The sequence below is a fragment of the Anolis sagrei genome, chromosome 6 (genome assembly GCF_037176765.1).
Source record: "Anolis sagrei isolate rAnoSag1 chromosome 6, rAnoSag1.mat, whole genome shotgun sequence".
Taxonomy (NCBI): Eukaryota; Metazoa; Chordata; class Lepidosauria; order Squamata; family Dactyloidae; genus Anolis; species Anolis sagrei.
Window position 1 is genome coordinate 9,251,621 of NC_090026.1, and position 22,206 is coordinate 9,273,826.

At 45.8% G+C, this 22,206-nt stretch overlaps 1 protein-coding gene across 1 annotated transcript in view; it reads left to right on the forward strand.

The window, feature by feature from the left end:
* The window catches only part of ACIN1 (apoptotic chromatin condensation inducer 1), a 65,152-nt gene that overhangs the window by 42,099 nt on the left and 847 nt on the right, over positions 1 to 22,206 (forward strand). The window contains 10 exon segments of the mRNA XM_060780028.2: positions 2,674 to 2,812; positions 10,284 to 10,329; positions 12,355 to 12,497; positions 12,592 to 12,747; positions 13,225 to 13,375; positions 13,472 to 13,617; positions 13,706 to 13,813; positions 14,192 to 14,299; positions 15,804 to 16,125; positions 19,578 to 19,678. Coding sequence (XP_060636011.2) covers positions 2,674 to 2,812; positions 10,284 to 10,329; positions 12,355 to 12,497; positions 12,592 to 12,747; positions 13,225 to 13,375; positions 13,472 to 13,617; positions 13,706 to 13,813; positions 14,192 to 14,299; positions 15,804 to 16,125; positions 19,578 to 19,678 — 1,420 coding nt within the window.

Genomic DNA, 22,206 nt, shown 5'->3' on the forward strand with positions numbered 1-22,206 from the left:
GCAAGCAGGATGTAAATATTATTTATTATTATTATTATTATTATTATTATTGCAATAGTAATGATTTTCCACTGGTCATTCTATTCCCCTCGGTCACCCAGTTGGTTTTATATGCAGCTTTCCTCTCCTAAAACGAGCCACTGTGGGTCTTGTTTTAAGAAGGGCAAGCAGGATGTAAATATTATTGTTACCATTACAATAGTAGTGATTTTCCACTGGTTGTTCCATTCTTCTTGGTCACCCAGTTAGTTTTATATGCAGCTTTCCTCTCCTAAAATGAGCCACTGTGGGTCTTGTTCTAAGAGGGGCAAACCAGATGTAAATATTACTGTAAATATTATTATTATTATTATTATTATTATTATTATTATTATTATTGCAATAGTAATGATATTTCACTGGTCGTTCCATTCTTCTTGGTCACCCAGTTGGTTTTATATGCAGCTTTCCTCTCCAAAAACAAGCCACTGTGGGTCTTGTTTTAAGATGGGCAAGCAGGATGTAAATATTATTATTATCATCATTTGCAATAGTAATGATTTTCCACTGGCCGTTCCATTCTTCTTGGTCACCCAGTTGGTTTTATGTGCAGCTTTCCTCTCCTAAAATGAGCCACTGTGGGTCTTGATTTAAGAGGGGCAAACCAGATGTAAATATTATTATTGTTATTGCAATACTAATAATTTTTCATTTGTCATTCCATGCCCTTCAGTCATCCAGTTGGTTTTATATGCAGCTTTCATCTCCTAAAACAAGCCACTGTGGGTCTTGTTTTAAGAGGGGCAAACCAGATGTAATTATTATTATTATTATTATTATTATTGCAATAATAATGATTTTGCACTGGTCATTCCATGCCCTTCAGTCACCCAGTTGGTTTTATATGCGGCTTTCCTCTCCTAAAACGAGCCACTGTGGATCTTGTTTTAAGAGGAGCAAGCAGAATGTAAATATTATTGTTATCATTGCAATAGTAATAATTTTCCATTGATCATTCCATGCCCTTCAGTCACCCAGTTGGTTTTATATGCAGCTTTCCTCTCTAAAAACAAGCCACTGTGGGTCTTGTTTTAAGAGGAGCAAGCAGGATATAAATATTATTGTTATTGCAATACTAATAATTTTCTACTTGTCATTCCATTCCCCTCGGTCACCCAGTTGGTTTTATATGCGGTTTTCCTCTTAAAACGAGCCACTGTGGGTCTGGTTTTAAGAGGGACAAACAGTATGTAAATATTATTAGTATTATTGCAATAGTAATGATTGTTCACTGGTCATTCCATTCCCTTCGGTCACCCAGTTGGTTTTATATGCAGCTTTCCTCTCTTAAAATGAGTCACTGTGGATCTTGTTTTAAGAGGGGCAAGATCCACAGAGGATCTTGACAATAAAAATATTTAAGAAGATGTAAATATTATTATTGTCATTACAATGATGTTCCATTGGTAGGGAAACCCTCAGGTGGCATTGGTGGGTATAGCCTTAGCAAAGAAGGGGACGAGAAGAAGAAGATGCAACCCAAAGGCAATATTTTGGGGTAGAGCAGGCATCCTCAGACTGCGGCCCTCCAGCTGTTTGGCCTCCAAATCCCAGAAGCCGCAACAAGCTTGTTCAATTGTCAGGAATTCTGGGAGTTGAAGGCCCAGACAGCTGGAAGGCCACAGTTTGAGGATGCCTGTGGTAGAGGATATACAGATCTTTGGAGGATTGTTTTGAGGGGTACCTATAGTTCCCAATATATCAGACACTTTAGCTCAGGCATGGGCAAACTTCATGCCTTTGGGTGTTTTGGATTTAAACTTCCATCATTCCTAACAGCCTCGAGCCCCATCCTTTTCTCCCTCAATCTTCTGGGTGTTTGGGACTTCAACTCCCACCATTCCTAACAGCCTCTGGCCCCTTTCACTAGGCATGGGCAAACTTGGCCCCTCCAGGTGTTTTGGACTTCAACTCCCACAATTCCTAGTAGCCTCAGGCCCCTTCCTTTTCCCCCAAAAGGAAAGGAAAGGGCCTGAGGCTGTTAGTAGAATGGTGGGAGTTGAAGTCCAAAACATGGTTGGAATTTGTGGAAGGTAGGGATTGCAGTAGGAAGAGATGGAGGGAGGCTGGGATGGAAGGAGTGTTTTTGTTTGGAGGGGGAAATAACACCAAGGGGAGGAAAGGAAGGAGAAAGGAAGGTTGAAGGTTCCGCACCTGAATGTTGTGGGTTGGCGGTATATGGTCTGATGCAGTGGTTCCCAAGTGGGCCATGAGACCTAAAATAAGGTCTGTGGCTCTAGGTTATTGAATATGGTTGTCTGTGGGTTAGCAGATAGCGACTACTGGATGGTATATGTTCTGTATCCGAAACTAGATATGATGTGGTCTATCCAATACAGTTTTCTGAATCAGCACCCCAAATAAACACACCGAATCTACAGTTGACCAAAAACTGTTTTGTAACCCTTTTGGTACTAATTTTGGAGAGTGGTCCTTGATCAAGTGGTTCCTGGTCAAAAAAGATTGGGAACCACTGGTCTAATGTGAGGGAAAGGGACTAAGTTGCTTCAGACTTAAGAGGGCTCACCTTCTCATCTGCATATCCTATCCCTTCCGACTCAAGAAGGAGGGGGCATTTCCTGAAATCTCCCTCCCTCTGCCCTCCAGTGACTGCCTCTCCCTCTCTCCATACAGTGAGGAGAAGCAAGAGGTCCCCATGGAACCGTCTGAGCCCCGCCCCGAAAGCGAGGGCCCCGAGCCTGGCCCTGACGAACACCCATCCATGGAGCCCCCTGGCCCTGATGCGGGCCCCGACGACGAGGAAAAGAAAGAGGTAGCATGTTGGGGGTCTCCTTGGCTCAGGGGTGAGGCGAGCCCAGGGGTGGCCTGTTGCAGGAAATGGGGGTGAGGGGAGTAAAAAAGGGTGCAGTGGGGCACAGCTGGGGAAGGCACCCTTGGTAGCAGCTGGTCACAAATCTTTCCAGGAAGGGTTTGTGAGTCATAAGCTGGGCGCTTGGCTCGTCCATAGTTTCCTGACAGGCATCAAAGTGGGGAGGAGCTGCCCTCTTGCCTGAGACCCTCCCTAAAGCCCTGTCCTCATTTTTTGTCACCTTTAGCACCAAGAAGTGTTAAGCCTGAGTGTGTGTATGTGCTTCAATTCTTTGGTGAAAGGATGGGGCTGAGAATCCCCCCAATAGAGTTGGCTTCTGAAGAAACTCAGCTTTTGTTTTTATCTGGAAAACAAAAATTAGTTTCTAGCCCTGTCAACAAGAGATGCATGGAAGGAAGTATATGGGGAATGACCGCTAGAGCGGTGGTTCTCAACCTGTGGGTCGCTAGGTGTTTTGGCCTGCAACTCCCAGAAATCTCAGCCAGTTTACCAGCTGTTCAGATTTCTGGGAGTTGAAGGCCAAAACATCTGGGGACCCACAGGTGGAGAACCACTGTGCTAGAGCAACGGCTGAGCAAACCGTCTGGCCCGGTGGAGGGATGAGGCAGGATTCGAGTGCCCTGCAATATATTTCTGACCACTTCTCTTACCTAAACAATGGCAGAATTGATAATGTGCAGGAGAATGGACTAGATTGTGCAAATTAATAAAAATTATGCAAATTTTCTCAACTCACATAATTTATTTTCAGTTTGGAGTTCAGCTTTTCTTGTTTAAAGTTCATAGGCATTGAAATCTGAATTTGAGCACTTCCCTCTGCCTTCAGCCAAAGACAGGTATACATGTAAACAATGCTGGCTGTATGAATGTACAAGGTATCAATGACCCCAGCCCACTCCTTCCCTCAACCCTGGCTCTTCCTATTAGCTTGTAAAGGCCCAGACTTTGGGGCATTAATAATACTTTTTTTTGCTGAAAGTCATTTTATGATCAGATGTCTCCTCCCAGTCCTGAAATGCCCACCATTTGACTTTTTTTTTACCGTGAGCCAGTGTACGAACTGGCCTTTTCCATCTGCTCTGTTGTGAAAGGGAGGGCTTATGACCAGGGTGGGCAAGGTGTTTTGGGAGTGACACATGGGTGCACGCGAACACACATGCACACACGTACACCTATGAGACTCTGCTTTCCTTGCCGCTAAGAAGAGGGGAGGGTGGGGACAGACCTTGCTTCCTCCTCACCCTAAAGCTAGCTTCCCCCCACAATCCCGTTGACATTCTCCTCTGGACTCGTTTGTTCTGATCCCCGTTTTAAAGAGGCTCCAATCCACCGGGAGTGCGAAAGAGAGAGTGAGAGAGAGAGAGAACCGGAGAGAGAGAGCGCGGACTTACTTGAGCAGGCCGTACGCAGGTACGCACGAAGGTGGATGAGGAATTTTGGAGATCCGTCTCTTTTGGCTGTCCAACCTAGGCTTCTGCTGCCTCTGTTCTTTGCTCTATGACTCCAGAACCAAAGATCTCTCTTCAAAAGAACAAGAGATCACTGCGGAGGGCCCCACGCGCCCTTGGGCCTTTCTAACTCCATGACCCCGCCTTCAGTGGAGTTTTTGACCCACAGAACTGTATTTGCCTTTTGCTCATTGCTAGTTGGTCTCCGGAGCAGAAAAGTCCTGCTGTTGAAACCCTTCTTGGCTGAAAAATCTCAAAGGCCCAAGGGTCCAAGAACATGAGAACTTGGCCTAGTGGTTCTCAGCCTTCTGCAGTCTACATAATGTTGTCCTTGCCTCTGCTATGAATTCATAATGTTTGTGTCTCCTGTCAACAAAACTTCCCTTTGTATAAGAGTGTTTCTTTCTAAGGACTTCATGCATTCTAAACTGCTGCCTGAGACAAGCAAGTCTCCCGTCATGAACTCATTGCTGCGAGGAGAAGGCTTGGAGAACCTCCTGTATTACTTTGGGCGTTTGAGCTAGATTCCAGAGGCCCCATCGTTCATAGGACTTCATCATGCTCAGTCCCATGTGATGACCTCCAGCTCCTGAGAACCTGATCTCTGCAATGGTCCCTCCACTGATTATGGGACTGGACTCAGGAGGCTTCTTGAAGGAGGGGCTGGCCCTCTTGTCCACCCTGTTGTGCAGAATTGCCAGTGTTCAGAGACTTTGTTGCCTGGATGCAAAGTTTTCTTCCACAAGTGCTGGTTTATTGAGAACTTCCACATTCGCCAAGTTCTCTGGAGCCGTAAAGTGTCACCTGAGAGGACTCAGTTTGCCCAGGGTCCTCCAAACATCCAAGTCTCCCAGTTGTTGGCTTCCATTGCTGCCTTACTTGGACTCTCCATTTTCACTTACCCTGCATCCACCTGTTGTTTGGACGCTATCCCCATTTGTGAATTCACTTCTCCACCGTTCTTGCTGGCGTTTTCCACTGGTTGTACCTCCAAGTCCCCGCGCCATTTGTGGGACTTCTGCCATGGGCTGGTGCTTTGGTCTCTACCTGCCAAGAACTGCTGCCTTGAGCCTCCCCCTCGCCATTTTGGGGGAGGTCCTTCTGTCTCGCCCTCTCTCTTCCGGGACACTTGACTCCGACCACCAACCAAGCGCTAGGTTCCTACCTACCTACCACCAACCAACCAACCACCACCTCCTCTCTTGTCACCCAACCCAACCAAGCACGCACCTTTCAGGCCAGGGAGGGCTCGTTCCGATTGGACCAGCCGTTGCCTAGATACAGCGCACACACTGAGGTGCGATTGGCTGAACAGAAGACCCTGCCCCAGGTGTGAGAGGGTACCTGGAGCACTTGTCCTAAGTTGTTATCTATATCTATTTTTTCTGTTGGTTTTAATATAATTTTTAAAGGAAAAAATAATTTGCTATTTCTCCTGGGGGGTGGGGGGTTCTTGTCATGGCTGAAATGGAGGGGTTTAACCTCTACATTTCCATTTAATGATAGGGGGCATGGAATTTTTGGAGGGGGGTAACCTACTTTGTGTACAAACCTGGTTTGGTCCAGCACCCAGCCTTGCTCAGACTGAGGGGAACGCTGATTCCGGGGTTGGGACAATACCCTATGTGCCCCTTCATTTCCAGAATAACCTGCTGTTCAGGAATAAAGTGGACATCAGTGAAGAAAAGAAAGTGTTGCTGAATCAATTGGCATCTTCAGTTTTCCCAAAACAGTTTTCCCTACCTAAAGAGATGGGGAATGCCCAGCATTCAAGTGATTCCTCCCCCTCCTGCTTTTTGTGATAGATAACAAAAGCTGGGGGGAGGTGTGTGTGTGTGTATCTTATGTTCCTATGGGATATCTAGAGCAGTATTTCCCAACCTTTGGTCCTCCAGGTGTTTTGGACTTCAGCTCCCACATTTCCTCAGCTGGTAAGCTGGCTGGGATTTTGGGAGCCAACATCCAAAACAACTGAAGGACTAAAAGTTGGGAACTGCTGATTTAGAGAGTGTAAGGAAGGACCATTTTAGGTCTTAGAGAGGCCTTTTGTCTAACACTTAATTTCCTGAAGAGAAGATTTCTCCTGACCCTAAAGTTGCCCAGAGGGGGCCAAAAAAGTGAAACTTTCCCCCTTCCAGAGACATTGAAAAGCCAAAAAACAATCAGAAATATTTATAAGGATGTGCAGGTCTCCTGAGAAGGCAATGTAGTCCTGCAGGTCCTAGTAATTGCCCACCTTTCTGTATCCTGATATGCGCAGGATGTGACTCAGTTTATCTTATTTATTTAACTTATTTGTACCCCACCATTCTCAACCTTGAGGGGACTGAAGGCAGCTTCACGTATTGGCAACAATTCAGTGCCTTAAAAACATACAATTGGTAAAAACATCTACACTAAAAACAGAGAATTGAAACACATAAAAACAGTTACATCAATTATTAAAATCACATTATCCAATGTTGTAGTCCAGGGAATTCCAAAATGTCATTGCACAGATTCATTGTTTATTTATTGCACTGCAGTTAATCTCCAAAAGCTTGGTCCCATAACCCTGTTTTAACTTTTTTCCTGAAGGGAAGGAGCTGATTGAATATCACTGGGGAGGGAGTTCCATAGTCGAGGGGCCATCACTGAGAAAGCCTGTCTCTCATTCCCACTACCTGGGCCTGTGAAGGAGGTGGGACTGAGAACGGCCTCCCAATAATATCTTAATCTCCACTAGCTTCTCCAGACAGTATAGTTAGTGATCACACTGGCTGGGGATCATGGAGCTTGTAGTCTGGCATCTCTGGAGAGCCCCATCTTGAGCAGTTTAATGTGCCTCTTAATCATGTGCCCCTGAGTCCTAATTAATTCATCACTGAAGTCAAGAAGGAGCCCTCGGCCGTCTCAAGTGACATGCCAAGGCCCCACATTGCTTCTGTGACATTTGGCTGTCCTCACAGAGCAAAGCTAATGATAGAGTGCCTTTTTCCACAAAGTGGAGGAAGGGCTGGAATGGGAAGGGATCCATGCAGTCAGTGTTTTTGGAGCAATGTGCTACCGCCAAAGCAACAATGGAGAAGAATTATGTGGGGCATTAGAGCATTATTCTACAGTCAGTATCTGCTGGAAGCCAACCATAGAATCACATTGGATGACCCAGAACGTGTTCTTTTAAGAAAAAGAGAATTTGTTCTAGGTCCACCATCATCAGGAGTCCCCAGTGGCGCAGTGGGTTAAACCGCTGAGCTGCTGAACTTGCTGACCAAAAGGTTGCAGGTTCGAATCCGGGGAGTGGGGTGAGCTCCCACTGAGGCCCAGCTTCTGCCAACCTAGCAGTTTGAAAACATGCAAATTTGAGTAGATCAATAGGTACCACTCCGGTGGGAAGGTAACGGCACTCCATGTAGTCATACCAGCCACATGACCTAGGAGGTGTCTATGGACAACGCCAGCTCTTCAGCTTAGAAATGGAAATGAGCACCAACTCCCAGAGTTGAACATGACTGGACTTAATGTCAGGGGAAAACCTTTAACTTTTACCTTAGCACTATCATCTGGAAGAAATTGATCATAGAGTCACACTGGAGAATCTAGAGATCTGTAGAGCATTTTAAATCAAATCTATGGGTAATTAAATTCTCAAAAGTCACCAGTGCAATTCACTTGTGAGCTTGTGTTTACCTTTATCTTAACTAGGGAAATTATCCTGTTCCATTGCAGAATCAACTTCGGCTTCTGGAACCTTACATAATCTAAAATAAACCTATCCTATAGTTTGCTGGACCACCTTGGAAGGAGAATCCTGCGTGGGATATAAATAATTTTAATAATTCACAAAGATGTCCTATTATTTGTCTTTATGTACTAGCATCTTTAGCAATTGAATTAAAGCATATGTTGGGAGTTTTTTTCTATGTAGTTTCCTAGTGCAATGCTTATTACTTGATTTTTTTTTCCATTTGAAGGACAGCTCAAAGCTACTTTCATAAAAATAAATCAAATGCAAAACCAGGCAATTAGAAAGAGGGCAATAAAGCAATACAACAAAAATAGCAATATTAAAGGATCCTACCTATATTTTGCAAAAAGAAGATTTGAAAGCAATTGATGAGAACAGTTTTCATAAAGCTAGAACATTGCATATTAAAAAGTCTGCTTATTTAATAAAAATATCCATCCAGATCCAAATAGGAAGGGGTGACCTTGTGTGGTCTCCATTAAATGTGGAAAAACTGTGAATAAAATAGCTTTTGTTTTTCAAAACCTAAGAGACCATCTCTCTAGAAATCTCTAGTCCAGGGGTCCTCAAACCTTTTAAACAGAGGGCCAGGTCACAGTCCCTCAAACTGTTGGAGGGCCGGATTATAATTTGAAAAAAAAAGATGAATAAATTTCTATGCACACTGCACATATCTTATTTGTAATGCAAAATCCACTTAAAAACAATACAATAATTAAAATGAAGAACAATTTAAGAAATGTAAACTTGTTAGTATTTCAGTGGGAACTGTGGGCCTACTTTTCGCTGATGAGCTAGGATTGTTGTTATTGTTTTATGCCTTCAAGTCGTTTCAGACTTAGGTTGACCCTGAGCGAGGGCCGGGTAAATGACCTTGGAGGGCCGCATCCGGCCCCCGGGCCTTAGTTTGAGGACCCCTGCTCTAGTCCTTCATGACTCTATGGTCAACCTCAGTAGGCAATCCTAGAGATTTCTACAAAAGTGTTCTCTCTAGCAAACTCTAGCTCCTCAAGTGTAATTCTATGGGCAACTTCCAGCATAAATTGACCATAGTCTTGCACTGGAGCACCTCAAGATTTTAAGAGAGAATCTTGAGATTCCAGATATATATAAACCTCTAGTTTCCAACAGATCTCACAACCTCTGAGGATGTCTGCCATAGAAGCCTTTTGTGGCCAGAATCAGGGGTTGCTGTGAGTTTTCCGGGCTGTACGGCCATGTTCCAGAAGCATTTTCTACTGACGTTTCGCCCACATCTATGGCAGGCATCCTCAGAGGTTTATATATCAGTGGAATGTACATTCCTGGACATTACACAGATATATAAACCCCACTTCCCTCGTTTCCAGCAGACCTCTCAATCTCTGAGGATGCCTGCCATAGAATCCTTTCATGGCCGGAATCACTGGGTTGCTGTGAGCTTTCCGGGCTGTATGGCCATGTTCCAGAAACATTCTCCTGACGTTTCGCCCACATCTATGGCAGGCATCCTCAGAGTTTTATAAATCAGTGGAATGTACATTCCTGGACATTCCACAGATATATAGACCCCACTTTCCTTGTTTCCGGCAGACCTCTCAACCTCTGAGGATGCCTGCCATAGGTGTGAGCGAAATGTCAGGAGAGAATGTTTCCGGAACAAGGCCATACAGCCTGGAAAACTCACAGAAACCCAAACTTTAACCAAATACGCAAAAGTGAATCCTCATAAACATGGAGGCCTAACTATATATTTCATATCCTAGGAGCAATTGTGGTACATTTCCTCATGAGAACTAGGCCTTCACCAGAAGTCTCACTTGAAGTTTATTTGGTTTTAAGAGATTCAGGTGCTTTCTGTTAAAAAGTCTAAATCTCTGGGAAGAAGGAAGTCAGGGGATCGAGGAACACATTAAGGACGTGGGCTAAAAAAGATGCTAGGAACCCTCAGGCTGTGATTCCTGTATAGTAAGTTGGGATCCTGCCATCTCCACTTTATTCCTGAGTCAGCAGGGACCCCCACACCCAGCTCCCACCTCCTCCTCATCTGGGCCCCTGGGCCATTATGTATGGCCTCCCCTCTTTCCCTTGACCCCGACCTTCCTCAGGTATGGCAGCCAATTTCCAAACCCTTGGTGCTGACTTCACTACCCCCTCCATGCGGGGCTTTTTTCTTTTCTTTCCCTCTTTCTTTCTCTCTTTCCTCCCTTTCTCTCTTCCCTTTTCTTCTTCCTGCCTTTCCTTTTCCCTTTCTCTATAGGGTTCAACTCAACCCAAGGCCTTCAAACGGAAGATATCAGTTGTATGTAAGTAAAAGACCCCTTTCCAGAATGTGATGGATTTTAGTACGGCTCTACTTTCTGAGCACATTTGGGAAGGGAGCGGGGTGAATTGTTTTGCTGGTGTTACTCTTTTTCAACTTCTAGGGATCCTAGAACAACCCTCTCATGGAGTTTTCTTGACAAAATTTAGTTGATTTTGCACTCTTCTGAGGCTGAGAAAGTGTGACTGCCCCAAGTAGGTTTTCATGGCTGGGCAGGAATTTGAACCCTGGTCTCCCAGAGTCATAATTCCACTTTATCACATGTAATTACCTCCTGCCCTCTAAGACCCGTCGCAAACTCTGTTCCTGCGGGAGCAAACCTTGCTAGCACGTCCCTGACATCATGAGACTCCGCCTCTCGCCCCACCCCTTTCTCCGCCTCTTTCTCCTTGCGAGAGTGGTTTTTCCTTTGCTAGGGCAGCATTGCCAGCATACTCTCTCAGTTGGCAGAATTCAACTGAGAGAAAATGCGGGCAATGCTGCCCTAGCAAAGGAAAAACCACGCTGGCAAAGAGAAAGGTTCGGGGCGAGAGGCGCAGGCTCATGACGTCAGGGACGTGCTAGCAAGGTTTGCTCCCGCAGGAACAGAGTTTGCGGCGGCTCTAATGTAAATTGATCTTTTTGGTTAGGGGCCAAGTACCATTCTCTTTGCTGTTTAATAAATAATAAATAAACCTTTATTTATACCCCGCTACCATCTCTTGAAGGACTCGGTGTGGCTTACAAGAGGCCGAGCCCAAGTATATCAGTAAAAACAACAACAACAACAGCAATTCAGACAATAAATAAACTCATAAGCAAAGCAATAAACAGTAACAATAACACCAGTAACAATAAGATTGAGTGATGGTGCTGCTCCCTTTTCAGGGATATGAAAAATCCGCAGTTATGGGACTGGGCAGAACTTCAACCAAACATAATCCATAGATCTTTGGAAAAAAAATTTTTTGGCCATTAAAAAACAGCTTTTCCGAACTGAGTTGCTGTGAGTTTTCTAGGCTGCATGGCCATGTTCCAGAAGCATTCTCTCCTGACACTTCACCCATATAAATGGCAGGCATCCTCAGAGGCTGTGAGGTTTGTTGGAAACTAGGCAAGTGGGGTTTGGAATTTCTAGTGTGGGAGAAAGAACTCTGTTGGGGGCAAGTGTGAGTGTTGCAATTGATCACCTTGATTAGCATCAAATAGCCTTGCAGCTTCAAGACTTGGCTGCTTCCTACCTGGTGGGATCCTTTGTTGGGAGGTGTTAGCTGGCCCTGACAATTTCAACAGAAAAGAGGAAACCATGAAAATGAACAAATCCTGGATACCAGTATTAAAAAAAAAACTTTAAAATCAGGACAGTAAATAAAGAGAAATACTAAAAAAACTGGAATTCCAGACAAGAAACAAGCAGGGCCAGCTAATCACCTCCCAACAAAGGATTCCCCCAGGCAGGAAGCAGCCAGGCCTTGAAGCTTCAAGGCTATTCAATGCTAATCAAGGTGGCCAACTACAACATTAACATTGGCCTCAAACAGACAAGAATTATTTCTCCCACCTTGGACATTACTCCACAGATATATAAACCCCACTTGCCTAGTTTCCAACAGATCTCACAAACTGAGGAGGCCTTCCATAGATGTGAGTGAAATGACAGGAGGAAATGGTTTTGAAACATGGCCATACAGCCCAGAAAATTCACAGCAACCCAGTGAATCCAGCCATGAAAGCCCTCAACAATAGCTTTTCTGAAGTCTGTACAGGCAACAAGGGCGATAGGGCTCAAGTTGCACAACATCTGTCCCATTTGGGAGGGGGGAGTGGTACAAGCCAGGTTTTGGGTCCCAACATCTCTGCAAAAAGAATTGCTTCAACATTGGTGAACTTGGAAGAGAACTTGCTATCACTGATGTCTGAACGGGGCCGGGGTGGGGAGTACAGTGCTCCTCTCTGTCTTATTTTGAGGAGTGTTGCATAGCCATGTGACTGGTCACAGCACTGAGTGGGTCTCCTCTATTGGTTGCAGCTTCATCTGTGGCCAAGAGCCCCGTGGCAACAAATAGTGACACGGAGGCAAGCCAGCCAGGAGGCCGGAAACGGCGCTGGGGATCCAGCACAGCTGTGACGCAGAAGAAACCTTCAATCAGCATCACCACAGAGTCCCTCAAGGTAGTGGAGTGGACGGTAGCGGGGAGAGTGGCAGATTTACCTAGGTCTGGCTTGTCATCACAGCCTGACCCCCGCCCTCTGTGTTGTATCCCAGAGCCTGATCCCTGAGATCAAGCCGCCCGCAGGAGGGCAAGAAGCGGTGGTGGACCTCCATGCAGACGACTCCCGCATCTCTGAAGATGAATCTGAGCGCCACTCGGAAGAGCCTCCCCATGAGAAGGCTCTCAAGATCTGCCGCACCGTTACACAGGTTGGTGACTGTGTGGGTCATGGATGAGGTTGTTAATAGGTTCGTCAGCGAACGTTGTGAAATGGACACAAACCATCCCTAAAAGAACTATGTGAACTTTGTCTATTGATGGTAAGCATTTAATAAATTCCAGAACATTCCCCTTCCTAGTAAAAAAAGATCCATAACATGACAGTTATCTGCCTGTGGAGACAGTATTGTGAGGGAAACCTCCATGCAGCCTCCACATTTGACCGCTTTAGCAATCGGCTCGCCCACCTTCAAGATGCTCTCAGCTATTCAGAATGGGAGGAAGCTTGCTGCAAAAAGAAATCTTTTTATAGAAGGGGGATAGAGCATTTTAACCCATGATGAAATGTATTTCTGAAGTCTTTGGCCATTCTTGTGCCTATTTCCTTTGATGGAGGCCCCCTCTGTGCCATGGTTCCCACACTTGCACACCAAACCCCTCTGTCTCTCATATTGTGTTCTCTGTAGGTGGTGCCAGCAGAAGGCCAGGAGAATGGCCAAGGAGAGGAAGAGGAAGAAGAGGAGAAGGTCCAAGAAGAGGAACCGCCCGAGGCTCCTCCTGTTGTTGCCGTAGAGGCTGTCGTTCCACTGCCCCCCGTTGAGCATGAAGTGAAAAAAGGTGCGGTGGGGAGCCACAAAGTGAGGCTGTTGGGGATTTCAGAGATTTCTCATGTTTCTGTATGGTATTAATCTTCCTTCCTTCCTTCTTCCATAGTCACGTTGAGCGACACACTGACACGACGCTCCATAAGCCAGCAACGCTCTGGCGTCTCCATCACCATTGACGACCCCGTTCGCATTGCCCAAGTCCCCTCCCCACCCCGAGGCAAGGTCGGCAACATTGTCCACATCTGCAACCTGGTAAGTCCTGAGGAAGGGGCGCAGCAGCTGCTTGACAAATTCATGGGTGGGCTTGTCCTTCCTGACTGTGGAATGTCTTCCTCCACAGGTGAGACCCTTCACTTTGGGGCAGCTGAAGGAGTTGCTGGGTCGGACAGGCACTCTGGTGGAAGAGGCCTTCTGGATAGACAAGATCAAATCTCATTGCTACGTCACAGTGAGTCCCTGTTTTGGTTATTTATTTTTCTCCCTGCCTTTGTCTGTTTTGGATGTGTCTGCTTATGGAAACTTTCCCTCATTATGCCCAAAAGCATCTTTTCTCACTAGGAGAATCCTGTTTATTCCTCCTTTAGGAAAACAGAATAGCAGCTTGCGTGTTTTTTTCCCCCAAACATAAAACATAGAGCAAAGATAATCAGGACCATCCAGAATTTTGTATGTATTCTGTAGCTGTATTTAAGACCCAGAGGATGAATTAAAAGTCTTCACAGCCTCGTTAGGAGAACATTTATATCTGTCCTAGAACATAATGGAAAATGGAACTCAGCATTCTAAAAAGTGTCTTGTCTTTCTCTTTGCTCTTTTTCCTCCTCAGTATTCCACGGTGGAAGAAGCTGTAGCAACTCGTAATGCCCTCCATGGGGTTAAGTGGCCACAGTCGAACCCCAAATTCTTATCAGCAGACTTTGCTGAACAAGATGAGGTATGAGCATTGGGAGTGGGGGAAATGAGGGCGGGGTTCACTAAGAGATTTGTCGTTAGGTCCAGAACAGAATAGTAAAGCAGGAGAGAGAGATTTATTCCCTATTTACAAATAGAATTCTCTTCTAGTTGTTCCTTGTAGTAGAGAATCGGAATAAACAAAAGCATAGAACATTTCTCTGACAAAGAAGACCCCCCCCCCCCTCAAAAAAGGAGAGTAAAAGTGATTGAAAAAAATGTCAATTTAAGGTGGATGAACGATAAATGTTTATCTTAGTGGAACGTATTTTCCTTTGGAACTCTGTACATTTGATATTATAATGTATGGTGCTCGTAATAAATGTGTAAAGGCTCACACTTTGGATGAAAATCCACTGGCAACTTTGGGCAATTCACACTTTCCCAACATGTATGTAAAGGTTGTGGCAACCCTTTAAATACATCTTGCCAAGAAAGTCACTGGAAGGCCCCAGTGACTCAGTAGGTTAAACTGCTGAGCTGCTGAATTTGCTGACCAAAAGGTTGGCGAGTCAAACCTGGGGAGCAGGGTGAGCTCCCGGTGTTAGCCCCAGCTTCTGCCAATCTAGAAGTTCAAAAACATGCAAATATGAGTAGATCAATAGGTACTGTCAGCTTCTGCAGGAAGGTAATGGCGCTCCATGCAGTCATGCCAGCCACATGACCTTGGAGGTGTCTACGGACAACACAGGCTTTTCGGTCTAAAAATTGAGATGAACACCACCCCCCAGAGTCAGACACAACTAGACTTAATGTCAAGGGGAAACGTTTACCTTTACCAAGTCGCTATAAGGTCACAATGTGGAGGCACATCACAACAACAAGTCTACTTTTGGCTGTTTCCCATTATGGATAGAGAGTAGGAAGCATTCTATCAGTTGTGGTACTTCTAAATATAGCCATCTAACATAGATTACTTTGTCTGCTTGGTCGTCTTTCCAAGGCATGTAGCTATCAGAGAAAGAGAGATAGTGAAATAATAAGCTAGGTCAGGGCTCCTTAAACATTTCCAACCTTTTGCCCAAGAAATTTTTGTGTGACCCTGGATATATAGGTATTTAAATAGGTATAAACTTCAAACATTTCCTGTTAACAAATCAGCAGGAGAGAGAGATTTATTCCCTATTTCCAAATAGATTCTCTTCTAGTTGTTCCTTCTTTGCAAGGCTTGCTAAGAAGCATCTCCTGCAGGGTCCACAACAGATTTTTGTAAATGGCTAAAGAAGCCATTCGGGGCCCCAGCATTGATCTAATGGGACCCAATTTGGGTTTGGGACCCACAGTTTAAATGAGTTAGATGACTGTTTTATCTGCATTTTCCTGTTTAGCTCTTGAGCAACCCCCAGGTGATTGAAAGCGCCTAAAACCATTTAAACCCAGTGAAATGAGTCAGGAAAACTCTTTCATAGGGGAAGTTTGGGATAATATGCTGCATGTTAAGGTAAGCTGCAGGGCATGTACCGAATTTTTTTCTTCCTCTTTGGCAGCTGGATTTCCATCGTGGCCTGTTGGCTGAACGCCCCGCAGAAGCCAAGGCGGAGGAGTCACTCCCACTCCCAGGCGCCATGGGCCCAGTGGCAAGAGGAGATCGCGAATTGTCCCGGCGCTCGGAGGCAAGGGAGCGAGAGGCGGCAGTGCGAGAGCAATGGGCCGAGAGAGAGCGGGAGATGGAGCGCCGGGAGCGGACACGGGCCGAACGGGAGTGGGACAGGGACAAAGTGCGCGAGGGCCCCCGGTCACGCTCCCGATCCCGAGAGAGACGCCGCAAGGAGCGGCCCAAGTCCAAGGAGAAGAAAGCGGAAAAGAAAGGTAGGTTCTGCTGGCGCGACCAAGGATGTGGGACCATTTTCCACTTGGTTGGGCCTGATGTAACCTGAACCAGGCACTTCCAGCAAAAAGTGAAAAATCATTTCCATTTTTATAAAATGCTTTTGGGGGAATAAACCCAAGTACTATTTCAGTAACTTCATTTGGAACGGTGATTGTGAAATTTTGGGACTATAGATTTGGACTTCACCTCCTATAATCAAGCTCATCTGGACATTGATGTCCAAAAGACTTGGTGAATTCAGGTATGAGTATCCCTCCCTTTGAGGATAATTGTGTCCCTATTGATAGGGAAAACTACCCCAAAATAAACAGCAGAACATCCAAAAACAAACAGGATACAAAAGTTGAGCATTAGCTCATTAGTGAGCAGAGCGTGAAGTGCCGTCTGATATGGCTGTAAAGAATTCAGAGCTTAGGAGGCAAACATGCAGAGTCCAATCTTTCAAAAAAAAATCACAAAAGGTTTATTTACAATAATAAGAAATAATTACATTTCTTAATAATCAAGAAGTGGGTCTCAGCAACTCTAACAGCCATATCTTCTAAGGTTTCAAGAGAGGGGAAAACTCAGTCATTACATCTCTCCTGATACACAAGCAGAGAGAGATCTCAAAGCACACATTCTCCATACTGAGGTGTAAGAAGGCAAAAGGTAGATTCAAAAAGCCTGCAGTAGAAAAGTATTCATTTTAAACAACCAATCAGAATGAGAGCAGAAACAGAGAGGAGCGAAGAAATTACAGTGTTCTCTCACTATCACAGGTGTTCCATTCCAGGAACACTCACGATAAGTGAAAATCCGCGATGTAGGGACGCCTGGCTGCTGCTACTGATGACTGAGGGAGGAGGGCGCTTGCCCGGCTGAGGCCTTCTTTACCCCTACCAAAGGAGACCCTCACCCTCCCGACCCTGTCCCCTCCGCCTCCAGCGAAGGAGCAAAGCCTGGCTGCTCTCCAGCTGTGCCAAGGTCGTCCCTTCTCTTCCCGGGGCAGAGCTTCGTCCCGCTCACCCCAGATTTGCGCCTCTCCTCCTTCTCCGCTTCCCTCCCGGCCTCCCTCTCTCACCAAGAGGCACCACACCACTGCCAGGAAGGGCCTCATCTCTACTATCCTCCTTCCTCAGTCATCAGCAGTTCAAGCAGCCACTGGAGTAGGAAGGAGGCGATGGCATACTTCCCTCGTTCTCGGTGGTGACCTCTCTTTCCCTGACTCAGCCTCCAAAAAATTAATATTTATTTTTTAAAACCGCGAAACAGCGAGTCCGCATAAAACGAACCGTGAAACAGCGAAGGAACACTGTGGATATATTCCCAACTCTTATTCAAGAGACATGGGGAAGGGAAACCCTTAGTCTATTCTAAGCTTACTCTCCCTCGTTGAGGACTTGAGACTTGGTCAGTATGGGGTTGAATCCCAACACCTAGAGCAGGCATTTTTAACTGTGGTGCTAGAGGAAAGTTCCAAGAGTGCCTTGGACCACCAGAAGATCCACCCAGTCCATACTTCAGGAAATAAAGCTCGACAACTAATTGGAGGGAAGGATAGTAGCTGCAAAGATGAAGTACTTTGGCCACATCATGAGAAGAAAGGAAAGCTTAGAGAAGACAATCATGCTGGGAAAAATGGAAGGAAAAAGGAAGAGGGGCCGACCAAGGGCAAGATGGGTGGATGGCATCCTTGAAGTGACTGGATTGACCTTGAAGGAGCTGGGGGTGGTGACGGCTTACAGGGAGCTCTCCATGAGGTCACGAAGAGTTGGAAACGACTGAACGAATGAACAACAAAGAGCAGGCATGGGCAAGCTTGGGCCCTCCAGGTGTTTTGGACTTCAACTCCCACAATTCCTAACAGCCGATAGGCTGTTAGGAATTGTGGGAGTTGAAGTCCAAAACACCTGGAGGGCCCAAGTTTGCCCATGCCTGCCCTAGAGGCACAGATCTCTAGGCATATATGAGGCACATATCTGTATGTATATATATATTCAGTCTTGTGTTGAGTAGGAAGGAAGATCTCGAGGCTTCAGAAATATATCAAGTGGGAGAAGTTGTTTCTAGTTGTGGGAAGCAGGAAGCCGATGGTTTGTCCTTGAAGTTCCTTTCAGAGCTGCTCAACAGTGGAATAGACTCCCTCAGTGGGTGGTGGTCTCTCCATCTGTGGAGATCTTTAAATAGAGATTGGATGCGCGTCTTTCATGAGTGGTTTATGGATTCCTGCCTGGCAGGGGGTTGGACTGCATGGGCTTTTTGATCTTTTCCATCTCTGTAAGGTTCGATGGTTCCCTTTCTTTTATCAGAAGGCTGCATAAAACCCTCTTCCAATCCATCAGGCTGACACTGATGGGAGCATTAAAGTAACCTAGGTGTTCCATATTTTCCAACAACAACAAAGGCTCTCCCTTTTCTCAGCTTGCCCATCCAGCCGCTGCCATTTTGACCTGCCGAGTCTGTTTGAAGCAAGGGCAGTCTTGACTCTTCAATGCTGAACATGGGCTGAGCAAGGAAAAGATGTGCAGCTCACAGTTAACACTCCAGTTTTGGCATCCAACGCTCCGATCAAGCTTGAGGCTGCTGCCACGCTGTTGATGATGTTCTCCTTTCCTTCTTTTATTTATTTATTTATTTACAGCTTTTATATTCCGCCCTTCTCACCCCGCAGGGGACTCAGGGCAGATTACAGTGTACACATATATGGCAAACATTCAATGCCAATTTTTGACATGCAGACATACACAGAGGCTATTTAACTTTTCTGGCCGCCGGGGAGCTGTCGCTTTCATCATCCATCTGCGATGCTGATGAACCCGCATGCTTTCCCACTGGAATGCTTTGCTGGAGTCTTCTTTATGGCCTCATAAATCAGTTGATTTAGCCTCCCCACACTTTAAGGTGGTACCTTATTTTCCTACTTGACAGGTGCAACTGTCTTTCGGGTTGCAAAGGTCGACAACAGGCTACACACAATTGGTTGGAAACCCACTCCAACCCGGGCTGGCTTCGAACTCATGACCTTTTGGTCAGAGTGATCTTAATGCAGCTGACACTCAGCCAGCTGCGCAACAATCCTGGTGCTTTTAGAATCATAGAATCAAAGAGTTGGAAGAGACCTCATGGGCCATCCAGTCCAACCCCCTGCCAAGAAGCAGGAAAATTGCATTCAAAGCACCCCTGACAGATGGCCATCCAGCCTCTGTTTAAAAGCTTCCAAAGAAGGAGCCTCTACCACACTCTGAGGCAGAGAGTTCCACTATTGAACAGCTCTCACAGTCAGGAAGTTCTTCCTCATGTTCAGATTGAATCTCCTTTCTTGTAATTTGAAGCCATTGTTTTGCGTCCTAGTCTCAAGGGAAGCAGAAAACAAGCTTGCTCTCTCCTCCCTATGACTTCCTCTCACATATTTATACATGGCTATCATGTCTGTTTTGCTCTCCAATAGAAAAGGCCCAGGAGGAGCCGCCGGCTAAACTACTCGATGATCTGTTCCGCAAAACCAAGGCAGCCCCTTGCATTTATTGGTTACCCCTTACGGACACCCAGGTAAGAAAACCCATTATGTCAAAGTCTATGGAGAGAGGTGTTTCAGTGTCAGCTGGCGTAACCCAGTTAGGCAAAAAGTTTGTCATGTTTGCTGTTTCCTCTCTTAAGAGTGTGTGGACTTTTAAGAGTGTGTGGACAATCTTGTTTTCTCAGTTCACAGCGACTTTTCTTTTTGGGTCAGTGGAAAGGAGACAGTTTACAAAAGTTTCATAAACCGTTCTCTCCAGTATGAGTCTATGGCAGGTTGTGATTTTTAACCCCAGTGGCTTCATCCCTTGATCGCAACTGCGCTTAGCAAAGGTCACCTATCAATGCCATGTTTACATCCTGACCTTTTGATTCAGCACCTCCCTTTTTCTCCTGGATCCAGTTATAGCAGGCCTGCGCAAATTTGGGCCTTCCAGATGTTTTGGACTTCAACTCCCACAATTCCTAACAGCCTCAGGCACCTTCCTTTTCTGAAATATTAAAAATGAACTGGGTATTTTTGATTACAGGGTTGTTAGTCAAGCACTGAAAGAGTTAGTAGGCTGAAGCCTGTTAAGAGTCAGTGGGCCAAAGCTAGTGTTGCCCTGAGGAAAGTGAGTAGGCCGAAGCCTGTTATAGTCACTGGGCTAGCATTGCCTTGAGGAGAGGAGGGAGTAGGCCAAAGCCTGTTAAGAGTCACTGGGCTAGCGTTGTCCTGAGGAGAGGGAGTAGGCCGAAGCCTGTTAAGAGTCAGTGGGCCAAAGCTTGTGCCATCCTGAGGAGAGGGAGTAGGCTGAAGCCTGCTAAGAGTTAGTGGGCCAAAGCTTGTGCCATCCTTAGAAGAATGAGTAGGCTGAAGCCTGCTAGAGTCAGTGGGCCAAAGCTTGTGCCATCCTGAGGAGAATGAGTAGGCTGAAGCCTGCTAAGAGTTAGTGGGCCAAAGCTTGTGCCATCCTGAGGAGAATGAGTAGGCTGAAGCCTGCTAAGAGTTAGTGGGCCAAAGCTTGTGCCATCCTGAGGAGAGTGAGTAGGCCGAAGCCTGCTAAGAGTTAGTGGGCCAAAGCTTGTGCCATCCTGAGGAGAGTGAGTAGGCCAAAGCTTGCTAAGAGTTAGTGGGCCAAAGCTTGTGCCATCCTGAGGAGAATGAGTAGGCCAAAGCCTGCTAAGAGTTAGTGGGCCAAAGCTTGTACCATCCTGAGGAGAATGAGTAGGCTGAAGCCTGCTAGAGTCAGTGGGCCAAAGCTAGTGTTGTTCTGAGGGAGTAGGCCGAAGCCTGTTAAGAGTCAGTGGGCCAAAGTTAGTGTCATCCTGAGGAGAGGGAGTGGGCCGAAGCATGTTAAAGAGTTAGTGGGCCAAAGTTAGTGTCGTCCTGAGGAGAATGAGTAGGCTGAAGGTTTTTAAGAGTCAGTGGGCCAAAGCTAGTATCGTCCTGAGGAGAATGAGTAGGCTGAAGTCTGTTAAGAGTCAGTGGGCCAAAGCTAGTGTTGTCTTGAGGAGAGTGAGTGGGCCAAAGCATGTTAAAGAGTTAGTGGGCCAAAGCTAGTGTCATCCTGAGGAGAGGGAGTAGGCCAAAGCCTGTTAGAGTCAGTGGGCCAAAGCAAGTGTCATCCTGAGGAGTGTGAGAGTAAAGTCTCATGTGAGAGTAAAGTCTTGTATGTGAAATTCAAGTGTATAAAGGCTGCTGTATGTATAAAGTTACTCTGTATTTCTTTATTTGTGTTATGGAAACCTAGTTCTTGTAAATAGTGCAACTATATTATTTTACTACAAAGAAAAGCCTCCTATAGTAAATACAACATTGGTCTGTGTGTTTTTGTTCTTTTTATCACTCTGGGCTACTGTTGCTGGGTCATGTGGACTGAGGATAATGGGAATTGCAACCCAATTGCACTTGGTGGCTTCTTTTATCCATGTCAGGAGCGACTCGAGGAACTGCAAGTCGCTTCTGGTGTGAAAGAATGGGCCGTCTACAAGAACATTGCCCAGAGGATGCCTGGATATTTGATGTTTTTTACTATCCTTGTGGGAGGGTGATAATGGGAATTGCAACCCAACTACACTTTTTTCCATATCGGGAGCGACTCAAGAAACTGCAAATCGCTTCTGGTGTGAAAGAATTGGCTGTCTACAGGGACATTACCCAGAGGATGCTTGGATGTTTAATGTTTTTTACTATCCTTGTGGGAGGCTTCTGTCATGTCCCTGCATGGGGAGCTGGAGCTGACAGAGGAAGTTCAACCCGCTCTCCCCGGATTCAAACCGCTGACCTGTTGGTCAGCAGTCCTGCTGGCACAAGAGTTTAAACCATTGTGACAGCGGGGGCTCTGATGTGGAGGGATGACTGTGCATCATTTCGAAGAAATGCAGTTTCTTTCCTGCTAGATAGATGGAGCCAGTGTTCCACAGCTAATTAAGGCAACTGTGTTTAAAGAAGAAGAAAGCAAGACCATAACAGTTTGGGTTAAGCTATTTAGGCTAATGACCGTGGAGAGGTTTTCCTTACTCTGAAATGTGAATTAAAGCAGGCTGTCAGTACTCAACTCAGCACCCCATTCTGGATG